We start from the raw sequence: 12925 nt of genomic DNA, 5'->3' as shown, positions 1-12925 counted from the left end.
AAAGACTGTCCACCATAAAAAAAGAGTTATCCTGCCATAAATGACAATAGTGCTGAGGCTGAGAAACACTGGGCTAGACTCTCAGGCATTATTGGAATTTCTACGATTGTTAAGACCACTGGGGGTGGGGGGCAGGTGGTGGTGGTGGTAGAAATTGGTGCATGAGTTCATTAGAAACACCTGTGATAATTCTCTCATGCAGACTCATCACACATCTGCAGTCAGTACCAGGCCTTGAGCTTGGCACTAGGATTACAGAGAGAATCAGGACTCCGGAGAAGCTCTGGGGCTGCAGTTCAGCAAGGTGTGTGACCCAGTAGAGTTGTGTTCGAGGCGCAACCATTATATAAGTCTCTATTGTCAACATGCTGGGGATCTGTGTGAATGCGATGGAACATGGTTTCTGCCCCAAAGAATCCGCACCGCCCCTGGAAGACAAACACCAAAGGATGCCATGGCGTGTGCTACGTGTGATGATGGAGACCCAGGGTGCTACGAGGGCCTGCAGCATCATGTGTGCTTGAGTATGTGTTGGGGAGTGGATAATACACCTTAGTGTAGCGGTTGGTGAGGTCTCCAGGAGGTGGTAAAGTTCAGGTTGCGGCCTAAAAGATGAAGAGGAGTTGGCTAGACCAGAAGATGGGGAGAGGATACTTCAATCAGAAGGAACAGCGAATTTGAAGACTCAGAGTGAGCAAAAGAGTGTGAAGTATTAGATGAACCAAATGGAACCTGGCTTGGGCTGGAGTGTCATTTAAAAGAAAGAATGGCAAGAAGAGAAGACTTAGAGAGGAGTAGGGGCCAGTTCATGGGGGTTCTTGTGTGCTATATTTAGGATCTGAGGCTTCATCTGGAAAAGTCACTGTGGGGTTTTAAGCAAGAGTGGCAGGTGATTTTCTTGAAAGGTGCAGATTGGTGGTAAGAGGCCTAGAATTTTGGTGGATAGCTGTTGGAGAGAGAGAGAGAGAGAGAGGGAGGTAGGGAGGGAGATAGGAAGGGAGAGAGTGAGGGAGGGGGAGAGGACGAGAACATAGCTGCCCAGGAACCCAGGGGAGGCTCCTCAGAGGAGGTGCTATGGGAACCGAATCTGGAATAGTAATGCGAGAAGGCAGGGGAAGGGCATTCCAGGTGAAGGGCCAAGCACTGTAAAGGCCTGAAAAGGCCTTGGGTGTTTGTAGATGATGAGCTGTTTGGTGTGACTGAAGCATGTTGAGCAAGGTAGAGGAGCTAAGATGAGGCTCAGTGCTAGCATCTCTATGACCGTGGCCTCTGGTCTGCTCCTAAAAGGTGATTGCAGAGGACCAAAAAACTGTTTGACCCCTGCTTTTCCCATCTGTCCAGACAAGGTGCCCCTGACAGAAGGCATGCGTGGAGTTGGGCCAGAGTCCCGTCATAGACTTGAGGTGCACAGTTGGCTCACCATGTGGCAGGTAAATCTTCAGTGGGCATGATGACTTACCTTGCATCTGCAGCTGTCCTCTGCATTTCCTCTTAGGCCAGTTTCAGTAATTGCATGGCTCCAATAAATCCATATCTCCAGCCCAGATTGCGCTCCCAGATTCCAGTCTATAGCCCTAATTGCCTTCTGGCCATCTCCGTCTGGATGTCCCACTGGCGTCTCTGACTAAATTTGTCCAAAATTGACCTTAGCAGTCAATAAATATTTGCAGAATTGAATTGAATTTTCCTGCCAAACTTCTCAAAAGAGTTATCTCCTCAAAGTTATCATTATTTGTAGACAACATGATTGTGTACCTAAAACACCCAAGGGAATCAACTGAGAAATCTTTAGAATTAATAAGTTCAGAAACCCAGTTGGATGCAAGATGAATGTATAAAAATCTGTAGGTTTTCTTTATATCAGTAATAGCCAGCTAGGAAAAAATTAATGGGAAAAATGGCATTCACTAGAGCAACGAAAAAGGCATAAAATGTCTGGGAATAACCTTAACGAGATGTGACTGGGACCTATGTAAAGAAAAATACAAATCTTTACTGAAAGATTAGCTGGTATTTATTACTCAATTACAGTGTGTTAGGTACTGTACTGAGCATTTAGCACTTTACCAGATATTATCACATGAATCTGTATAACCATCCCAGAAATGGGTGCTAATTTTAAAGATATTGAAACGAAGTTTTAAAGAGTACATAAATTGCCCACAGAGTATTAAGTGGCAAAACGAAATTTGAACACAAGACTTTCTGTAACTTTTTCATGAAGCCACTTCCAGAATAAACCATAAATATAGACAAGCAAAGTTGGTAGGTGCTATCTGAATATTATTTTGAAAATTTACTCATTTCACTCATCCATTCATTCAAAAATATGCACTGAGTGTCTGCTATGGGCAAGTGCTGAGTGAGGTGCTGGAGATAAAGATATAAGAAAATATGAAAGAGTTTACCGGAGGAGAAGCCACATATTATATCACCCTAGGTGAAGGCAAGGATAGTCACTAATTTACTAATTCATTCACTAGGGAGAGGAGGAGAAGGCAGAGGAAGAATGCTTGCCATTGTCTTGAGGGTTGCAAGAAGACTTCCTGGAGGAGGTGACCAGTGTTAAAGCACCTGGAGTTAGCTGGGTGAAGGATCTAGAGAGAGAGAGCATTCCGTGCACAGAGAGCTGGGTGGGCAATTAATATCCATGAATTCATTCATTCAACCAACAACTCTTCTCCGAGCATCTGCTATGTGTAGGTACAGGTCTATGTGCTGGAGAGAGACCCGAGAACAAAATAGCAACCCTTCCCCTTCTCCCCTCCTGCTCTCCTGGAGGTTGCATTCTAGAGGGGGACAGTCAGGGGGGAGACAGAAAATAAACAGGAAAATGCCTGTCAGAGGGTGCTAAGTGCTGTGGATAAAAGTAAAGCAGTAACCTAGAGCACCTGGTTTGAGAGGCGAGAGGCCTGGGTTTTATTTAGGGTGGTCTCTGAGGAGGTGATATTTGACTCAGACTGAAGGAAGTGATGGAGCGCATCACACAGCAATGGGGGAAGAGCTTTCTGGGCTGAAGGTCGAGCAAACGCAAGTGTCCCAAGGTGGGTGTGGAATGGGCTTCAGGAACAGCCAGGAGGCAGCATGGCCCATCACAGGGATAAAGGGATGAGAGACAGGTGAGGAGGTCAAGGGCCAGCAGATGTCCATTTGAAACACAGCAAGGACTTTGGCTTTTCTGTTGAGTGAGACGAGAAGCCAGAATGAAGTTTTTTTAAATGTCAAAAAAGGGAATAAATATATTACCAAGAAAAAGAGAGATAATGTGACTGCCTGTACAAACTGAACATTTTCATCTACATGAAAAATCTAAGCAAAGCACACAACCAGGTAGAAAACAATATTTGCAGCAAATATGACAAATCCTGATTGATAAGAAAAATGCTAAGAGCTCTTAGAAGATTTAAGTACATAAAATTCAGAAACCTCTATATGTCAAACGGCATAAAATTAAAAGGCCGTAACTACTACAGAATGTATATATGTACTGCATATGATATACAGAGGACATAAATATGTAAATCCATAAGAAAAAAATAAATACCGCATTGAAAAATGAGCCAGAGTTCATTAGATAATTCCCAAAAGGAGAAATAAAAATCATTAGGAAAGCCTGAAAAAATGTTGAATCTGAGTCACAAAGAGATGCTAAAAGAAACAAGCTAGCATGTTTTGCACCTATCAAGTAGGCAAAAACTTCTCAATAGATGATAGAAAACATTGGTGAATATGCTTCGAGAAAAGCATTCTTACACATGGCTGATGAGAATCTTGGTGGTCCATGTTTTCTGGAAAGTATTAGGGTGATTCAGAGTCAAAGCCTCACGAAGATCATACCCTTTGATCCAGTAACCTGTACTTCTGGAACTCTGTCCTAGGGAAATCACCCGAAAACAGAACACATGGATAATATCCTGAAGAGTCTAGTTCCCCAGGATTGTTCTTGAGCTCAAGACGGGTTTTAACCGGGTTTGGTAGCTGCATGCTTAGAGGCATTGGTGAGAGAAGGCAGGTACCATCTTGGGTACTGAGAAAGAATGCAGGGTACCCTCAGATGAAAGTCCCTAGCAGCATTTCTATCTACAAGGCAGCAAGCTGATAACTAGAAGTGAAGAACAGGTTTTTCTTGGAAGAAATTCAGCATTTCATAGGCACGAACGGACATTTAGCCGCTTTGGCGAGGGCTCCCACTCTGTTAGCATTTCAATCTGGAATCGGTGCTCTGGGTCATAACTTCCTTAACTCACTAACATACATTTCATTTCAGGGAGACCTCCAAATAGAGTCAGTCTTCTAGCCCTATCTAACTAACCAGCTCCGATAGTGCCTGTTGCAGAGGTCAGCCAGACAGTACCTCCCTTCCCCTGAAATGAAAGCTGGATGTCACTGCTGCAATAGTGAACCTTTGTTCTTGGACTCTGGCCATGGAAAAGCATTTTCCACTGCACTGACCAGTATTCTGTCATTAAACCTTATTTATAACAGAAAAAAAAATCCAGTAATAATGGAAATATTTGACAATAGGAGAATAGTTGAGTGAATTCTAGTATAACTATATATTGGAATGTTGTGCATCCATTTAAAATGCTGTTTATGAACAGATTCAATCTCCTGGGAGAAAAGCTCATGTTATAATGTTTACTGAATTTTTGCAAAAGAAAAGCGAGACATGACCTGAATGGCCACCAGCAGGGGAGTGGTTGAATAAATTGAGATACACTCATGCCATGGAATATTATACATTTATATAAAAACAAGTGAGATATGTATCTACTGACCTGGAAGGTGTCCCTGATGGATTGTTAAGTGAAAAAGCAAGTTGTAGAGAAATGAGCTAAACTCGATCTCACATTTAAAATAAAATAATAAAAATTCTCCCGGAATGTGTTCATTTGTTTGCATGAGAGAGGAGGAGGTTGGAGGGGGACACATACCTGCCTATTAACTTCGGTTCTTTCAGATTGGATAGAAGAGAGAGAGACGAGATTAATTTTTCTTTACATTCTTTGTATTGCATGTAGGCCTATCTATGCGTATTACAAGATTGCTTTTTGTAATTTGACTAAAGAATAGTTTACTGAAAAAAAAAGAGCATGCAAAATTACATACTCATTATTATCTCACCGATGTGAAATATGCATGGAAAAATCTAGAAAAAATATATGAAAATATTAATAGCAATTGCCTTTGGAAGAAAGGTGAGATTATAATGTTTCCTCTTTTTTATTCTTGCCTATAGTTTCTAAATTTTCTACAATGAGAAAAAATGTGTAAATTGCTGTGTAAAACATAGTGGCCCGCACCTTCTCACCAGCCAATCTTGCCTTTACCTATTGCAATCTGGCCTCTGTCCACCTTGCCACCTGCCTCCTGCCTTTGCTGAAATTCATGTATCCATTCAGCAAATACTTATTGAATTCTGGGCACTGGGGATGAAGCAGAAACCAGGACAAAGCTCCCACTTTTAGCGTTCTTAACTTCCAGAGGGATTATTTAGACATCAGACTGAATGACCTCCTCCAAGACCCTCATCTTAGCCTCTTTGTGGCGCTCAACACATTGAGTCACCTCCTTGTATATGGGACGACCCTCTGATTCTCTTCCCACCATTCGGCCTGCCTCCTTGCCCCCTACTATGTCACCTTTCTTGCCCCCTGTACATGTAAAGTGTTTCCCTGGGCTCTGTTTTGAACCCCCTTCACTTCTTTCCCCATAGCAGGAGATGCTCTTCATAATCAGATGCTGAACTAGAAACTGCAGTCTTGTGCTGGTTTGAGCCCAGGCAGCAGTCCGGGATGTTGGGGTGGGATGCTGAATGTTGGTATCAGTGGTTGCCCAGGACATGAATGAAGGTAGCCCTGCAGGTGTGGCTCCTGTGGGATCCATATTCCAGAATCCCATTTAGCAGGGTACTGCTGTGTGGATGTATTTGCTTATGTCTAGTCTATGATCTGAACCCTGTGGCCCATCACAGGGTCTAACCTAGAGGAATAAATGAATGAACGAATGAATGACATGATATAATGACAACACCAGGCAGGTTTCGGAGCATGAGCCAAGTGGATCTGGTGCCACTGCTAGCGAAGGGAAGTTTAGAGACATGAACTAGGGGGCCCCTTTGAAAGCTGTGAACGTGGAAGCTTTATTTCATTGTTATTGTGGCTGAATATTTTTTTTTTTTTTTTGGTTTCTGGACCACTTAGGTCTTCTTTTGTGAACTAACTTGTTCAAGACTCTGTCCAATTTTTCAATTATAGTGATTCTTGTTTTCCTAGTAAAAGTTCTTTCTATATTAAGAATATCACTTCTCTATCTAATATTTTTGTATGCCTTTTGATTTTGATTCTATTTTTGACATTCAAGTATAAATACTTTTTGTATAAAACTGTCAACTTTGTGGTATCCTCCACATCAATACTGTAGTTATCTTCCACAGCTTTTATGTTCAGAAAATCAAAGATAATTTTTTGCCTTTATTTTCTTCTAATTATTTTTCATCTTGATTTGTTTTAAACTTCTAACTCTTTATTCCATCTGGAATTTATTTTAGTATTTGATGTAAGCTGAGAACATAATTCTTTCCCCCAAACAGTTAACTAGTGGACCCTGCAAAAAAATTTTTCTTTTCTCATTGGTTTTTTAATGTCATATCACACATATTTCAATTTTATGTATAGCGAAGCTATTCCTGTAATAGCGTTTCATGTTCTCCCTGTCCACACCTGGACCACGTCCACCCCATTTTCATGAGCATCATTTGGTGATTCTGTTTAGTAGCTTGTAGAATAAGAATGCTGCATCTACTACCTTTTAAAAAATTCGCCTTGTCTGTAAGTGCGTATTTTTCTAGTTAAACTTAGGTACTATTTTACTAAATCTAAAACAGGTCATCGGGCTTTTGATCAGAATTGCATTAAGCTTGTAAATTAACTTTTCAATAACTTTTCAAAAGGTTAATATTCTAAATTAACCTTTCCGTAGTTAGTCTTTCCACTCAAGGTTATACTGTGTCTCTCCAATTATTCAAACATTCTATCGCCCTATAAAAGTTATTTTCATACAGTGCCTGCACCTTACTTATTAAATTTAGTTCTGTTTATTACATGCATTTTGTAGTTATAATAAACAAAACCTATTTTCTTTATATTTTTTACCTGTCACTGGGATAGAGAAATGTTATTGGTTTTGTATATTTATTGTGCATATGGCTACTTCACTGAAATTTCTTGTTAATTCTAATAGCTTTATAATTGATTCTCCTGGGTTTTCTGGGTATATTAACATATCATCTGCAAACCATATTTTTGCTTGCTTCGTCCTCATTTGTTTTTGGCTTGCGTTGCACTGGCTAGCTCTTCCAATAAGGCGTGAAATCTCAGAGGTGATAGCAGCATTTCTGCCTCGTTCCTGGTCTTAATCAGGTGTTTCACCATAAGTATGATGTAGGTAATTGTTCTAAAATAGATGCTTTATCATAGTTAAGGAAATAGTCTTTTTCCTAGTCCCAGATGCTTATTTTAATCAGGTTTACTTGTCTAATTTTATTAAATGCCCATTTGGCATTTATTCAGAAGACCTTTACTTTTTCCTCTTTTAATGGGATGCTCTCTGTTAAGACAGTTTTTTAATATTAAAGTCATTTTAGGGATTAACTGTCCTTTGTCAGTTAATCCCTAAAGTGGGTTTTAAAAAAATTAGCATTGAGTCAGTTTATCAGCTCATAGTTAATACGGTGATCCGAAGTGGATTGCTTACATTTGAATCCCCATTTGTGAGCAATGGTGTGACTTGGGCCTCTTTCCTTAATTTCTCTTTGCCTTAATTCTTCATCTGTAAAATGGAGATGATATTGACAGTATCCACTTACTAGGGCTGTTGTGAGGATTAAACAAGTCAGTATATGTAAAGTTCTCAGAAGAGTGTGTTTAATCAAACACACTAAATATAAGCAATATGTTGAATTATTGAGAACTTACCATGTGCCTGGTGCTGAGCTTGGTGTGTGGCTTCAAAAATGGAAGTACTCACATATGGTCTGTCTTCTTGTGAAGCTTACAGCCTGGCAAGAAGACATGTTTATAAAATAATCACATAGAAGCATGGAAATTTACTTCTGTGATGGGTGCTACCAAAGAGAAGTTATGGTGTTATGAGCACACATAATAAGGGGTTTGACCGAGTAGAGGAGAGACACTTGACTGAGATCTGTAAGCTTAATATGCCAAGAAGGGAGGGAAGAATGTTCTAAGCAGAGCGAAACAGCATGTGCAAAGGTCCCGTGGCTATGCAGTAAGAAAATATGGCAGGAACAAAGGACTAAGATGGGTGAGACTTGATTGGAAATCTAGCGGACACAAGGCTGAGAGGTCATTAGGGGCCAGACCACGCAGAGACCCTTGCAGATGTTTAGTCATTTTTCCTTATTAAAAAACGAAGACGGTCCATGAGTGATAGTATCATTGCATCGCTGAGGAGTGAGAGGAGCAGACACTCCAGCCCCACTCAGATGCTGTGCATCACAAGCTATGTTTTAGCCAGGACCCCAGGTGATGCGCATGCATAGTGAAGTTAGAGACCTCTGCCCTGAGAGGAAGTGTTTCCAGGAGGGTGTGTACGAGCAGCAGTGTTAGAGGCAGCTGACACAGAGCTCTGTCAAAAGGAAGACTGAAGAATATGCGCTGGACCCATCAGTGACCTTAGATCTGTTTGGGTAGGTCAGTGGGACCAGAAGGCAGAAATGACAGAGCTGAAGAGTGAGTGGGAAGTAAGGAAATGGCAACAAAAATTATAGAGAGATTGTGCTTTGTAGAAATTTGTCTGTGAAGGGGAAGACAGACAAGGCTGGAGGGAGATGAGTGGAGTGGGGAATTGTTTTCTTAATGATAAGAGTCTTGAGCACATTTAAAATGGGAAGGTTCTAGTGGAGAGGAAATGATTAAACATATGTAACACACATAAGAGAGAAACATAGATAAGGTTCTTGGAGAGGAGGGAGAAATGAGATCCAAAGGGCACATGGAAGTGCTATGTTTAGATAGAAGGGGAGATGCTTCCTCTGTAGGATGAAGAAAGACAGCGTGGGCAGCCTGGATGGGTTTGGAATTGGGAAGACAAGGGATCCCCACTGAGAGCTTGTATTTTCTATGGAGAGCAAGAGAGGGCAGCAGCTGAGAGGAGGAGTCTAAAGAGTCGGGGGGCTGTAGAAGATGGACAAGGTTAGAAATAGTCATTCTGGCATCTGATATAAAGGGGAAGCCCGAATTCCTCCTGTTCTGGTCGCCGTCTAGTTCCCACTCTGAGCCTTAGTGTCCTGCCTCACAGAGTGCTTCTGAGGCTGGACTACAGCGATGCACATTTTATCACCTGGACAGTGCACGGCACACCATGCTTGCACTCAGTGTCCATCGTCCATCTTCCCTCCCTCTGTGCCAAGCACGAGGCTGGCCCAGAGGAAACACAGGGAAGAGCGAGCTTGTGATTCCTTAACACATTACTCCTGTGTCTCTGGAAGCGTCTAACAGTTCTTCTGGCCGCTCTGAACTGCTCCCTTTCTCTCTCCCAGGCCAGAACTGCACGTTCCAACTGCAGGGTCCCAATGGGACAGTTGAGAGCCCAGGGTTCCCGTATGGCTACCCCAACTATGCCAACTGCACGTGGACCATCATTGCGGAGGACCAGCACAGGATCCAGCTCGTCTTCCAGTCCTTCGCCCTGGAAGAGGACTTCGATGTCCTGTCGGTGTTTGATGGCCCACCCCAACCAGAGAACCTGCGAACCAGGTACCACCTGCTCTCTTCCCCATAGCAGATAGCTGTGCGCTGAGCCAAGCTTTCTGAAAGGAAGACCCTACTGGGGTGAAAGGTTTATGGTCATCAACAGAAACATGTTTTTATGAAGCCTGCCCTCAACTCCTCTGCTTTCTTTATGTTTCCTAGTTGCTTTCTCCTGCTTAGAAGTACCTGATAGGCAGGGTTGATGAAAAGGGTATTTGGGAAGACTTGACAGAAGGCTTAAAAGGGATATCAAGAAATTTGAGTCTTTCTTTTGAGACTAATTTTGCCTGCATATGGGTGTATGTGTGTATATCTGTTGGTATATAGTCTTTGCACACACGGAAATATATTTTCTCCTCTTGGACCCAGCAGATAGGAGTTGAAGGCTAGTAGTGACTGTTTTTCCTCCTATACTTGAAAATCATCACTGCTTTTGTTCATATTTGCTTTGCATTATGTGGCCTTGGCTGTAGGTGTAGAATCAGGAACTTGGGGAAGTTCCCACTCTCTCACACCCCATTGCAGTTGATGGAAGAGAAGAGCGTGGAGAGGGTGAGACTGCTTTCCTGTACCTCTGAGCTGTATCTCCCAAGGTGGGATGCACATGAAGGAGGGAAATAGAGATGGACCCCGCCGCCTCTGCAGAGAGGGCAGACTTTTCTGGGGCAAGTGCAAAGGCGTCAGAGTCATTACCCTCAGATTTTGTTGACATGGCCCGCTATGTTCCATTACATGCCTTGGCCTGCTCCTGCCTCCCAGGCTTTGGGCTCTCCAGGAAGCCAAAGGGTTAATGGCTTACAAGCCAAGCCCTTGGGGGTGCTAATTCATGGTGCACTAATGAGAGGTATCCTGCCAAATCCTTAGCCTTAAGGCTTTGTTTAAGATGCCTGGAGCAGGGTCACAGATGATATTTACAATTCAGCCCCAGCCCTCTTCTCTCTGGCACCCTGCCCTCTCGGGGCATGCAGAGATGCGGCTGCCAAGCCAGCAGCAGAGGTGGGGGCATTTGGGGCGGCCCTGACTGGTAGTTCCTTCTAGACAAGACTGGGCTTATCCACCCCCTGACATTTAGCAGGGTTTGGTACACAGTAGGTGTTCAGTGAAATTGGGTTGAAGGGACTGGAGTCTCCTTCACTCATTCATTCCACAAATATTTCATGAGCACCTATTATGTTCCATGAACTGACCTGGGTGCTGGGGATACAGCAGTGAGCTAAACAAAGCCACCGTCATCACAGGTTACATTCTAATGGGAAAGACAGGCATGGACTTGAATATGCAAGTTAGGAGGTCAAGGACATCAGGGCTAGAGATTTAAAATTGGGAGACGGGGCTGGGTAGTGCTTAAAACCATGAGACTGGATGAGGTCGTAGGAAGTGAGTCGTCATCATCAGATGTTGAGCTCCGGTGACACCGTGTAGAGCACCTTCATAGACTTTTAATGAGTGTCGAATGAATGTTGAAGGATAAAAGTCAGATCAGGGTAATGGCATGCTTGGTTGCAGTGCGGATGGCTGGAGGCAAATGCCCCAATTCTGCGCCTTGGAGTTAACTCCAGCTTTCCTTGCTGTGAAGGCAGGGTCCACACGTGTGTGGTCAGATCTCTGTTTTCTGACACTTGTGTTTGCTGGCTCTGAGAGTGAAGTGTGGAAGAACCACCAGAGGTGGGGACTGCTCTGGCCTGGAGGGGTGGGGGCTCCACCTCCCAGGGAGGTGATCCTGGCAGAGGAGGCCCTGGATGTGTTCCTGGCCCTGGCACAGCCCGCTCTGGCCAACCAGTCGCGTTTGAGGACTCGGCTCCCAGGATCTGTACCTTCTCTAGGTCATTCCCGCTTGAGTTTCTCCTTCGTTATCTTCCCGTTCTGTTCATTGAAGTTCATTTCAGCAGTAGCGAGGGCATGCAGGCTCCGTTGAAGAGTGCTGTCCCTCTTAGCACTCCTGGAGCAGAGGAGCGTACACTTGGGATGACACTAGGGGTGGAAATGACCCCAGAGGATTGTCCACATAGCATCGGAATCTGTGCTCCTCGAAGGTTTTGTAATCACACTTCTTGGGGCATCCGGGGGAATAGCAGGTATGTGTTTGGTGGAGACCCTTGGGTCTTTGTGAAATTTTTAAGCCCTTGCATAGTTATTAGTCTACTCAGATTTTCTTCTTACTCATCAATCAGTTTCTACGTACATGTTTGTGTAGGAAATCATCCATTTTGTGGAGATTGCCGAGGGTATCAGCGTAGAATTGTATATAGTTTTCCCATGTAACATTTCTATCGCCACAGGATCTGGGATCACCTCCCCTTTTCTCATGTCTGCTCCTGTGTAGAGTGTTTCTTTATTTTCACTCACTTAGTCTTGCCTATTTTATTGGTCTTTTTGAAGTTCCAACTCTAGGGCTATCAATTTTATTTTTTCCCTGTTATCTAACATATTGGTTTCTGCTTTTATCTTTATCCATTCTTTTTTTCCCACTCACCTTAGGCTGGTTTTGCTTTTGCTGATTTCGTGAATCAAATTAGTTTCATCATTTTTTTCTTTGATAATAAAAAACATTAAGAGGCACTTTCTCCTAAGTACAACTCTGACCGCATCCCATTAATTTTGATGGATAGTCATTATTGTAGAAAGAGTCTCTAATTGCAGTTGCGTTCCTTCCTTGACTCTAGAGTTTTTTCCCTCAAATTTTCCAGTACTTTTTTTATACTAAAAAATTGTTATCTGGTTGTGTTACATTATGATCAGATTATGATTTCCGCTTTGAAGAATTTGTTGACTTTTTTTCCCATGCTATGTGATCATTTTTTGTGTATCTGATCATTTTTTGTGTAAATATTCTGAGTATTTGAAAACATATATTCTGTGGTCAAAGGGTAAAACCAAAATTTCATGTTATTAATATTATTTCATTTTTCTAATTTCTTATTTACTGTGCAAATATTTGTCAAGGATAAGCAGTGTATTATTTTTACATTTGCACTATTTATTTTTTGGTCAATTTCTCCTGTTATTTCTAAGTTTTAAAAAATGTATTTTGTTGCTATACTCTTCAACTTGTAAATATCTGTAAACTTTAGATCTTCAGGGTGAACTATGTATTTTTTCAATATAAAAGTTATCTTTATCCCCAAATGTTTTTGCCTTAATTTCTACTCTGA

General features: G+C 42.4%; 1 protein-coding gene across 5 annotated transcripts in view; it reads left to right on the top strand.

Annotated features, from left to right (window-relative positions):
* CSMD2 (CUB and Sushi multiple domains 2) overlaps nt 1–12925 on the top strand; it is a 544176-nt gene that overhangs the window by 50836 nt on the left and 480415 nt on the right. For all 5 annotated transcript variants that reach the window (XR_001597587.2, XR_001597586.2, XR_001597588.2 and 2 more), the window contains exon 2: nt 9563–9779. Coding sequence is in view for 2 of the 5 variants with exons in the window: in XM_016150537.2 (XP_016006023.2) it covers nt 9563–9779 (217 nt within the window). In the remaining 3 variants the exon portion in view is untranslated. The remainder of the gene's footprint in view (nt 1–9562; nt 9780–12925) is intronic.

This window comes from Rousettus aegyptiacus, unplaced genomic scaffold (assembly GCF_014176215.1).
Source record: "Rousettus aegyptiacus isolate mRouAeg1 unplaced genomic scaffold, mRouAeg1.p scaffold_m13_p_1, whole genome shotgun sequence".
Taxonomy (NCBI): Eukaryota; Metazoa; Chordata; class Mammalia; order Chiroptera; family Pteropodidae; genus Rousettus; species Rousettus aegyptiacus.
The sequence above is the reverse complement of the archived record's forward strand: the minus strand, read 5'-3'. Positions and strand labels throughout refer to the sequence as shown.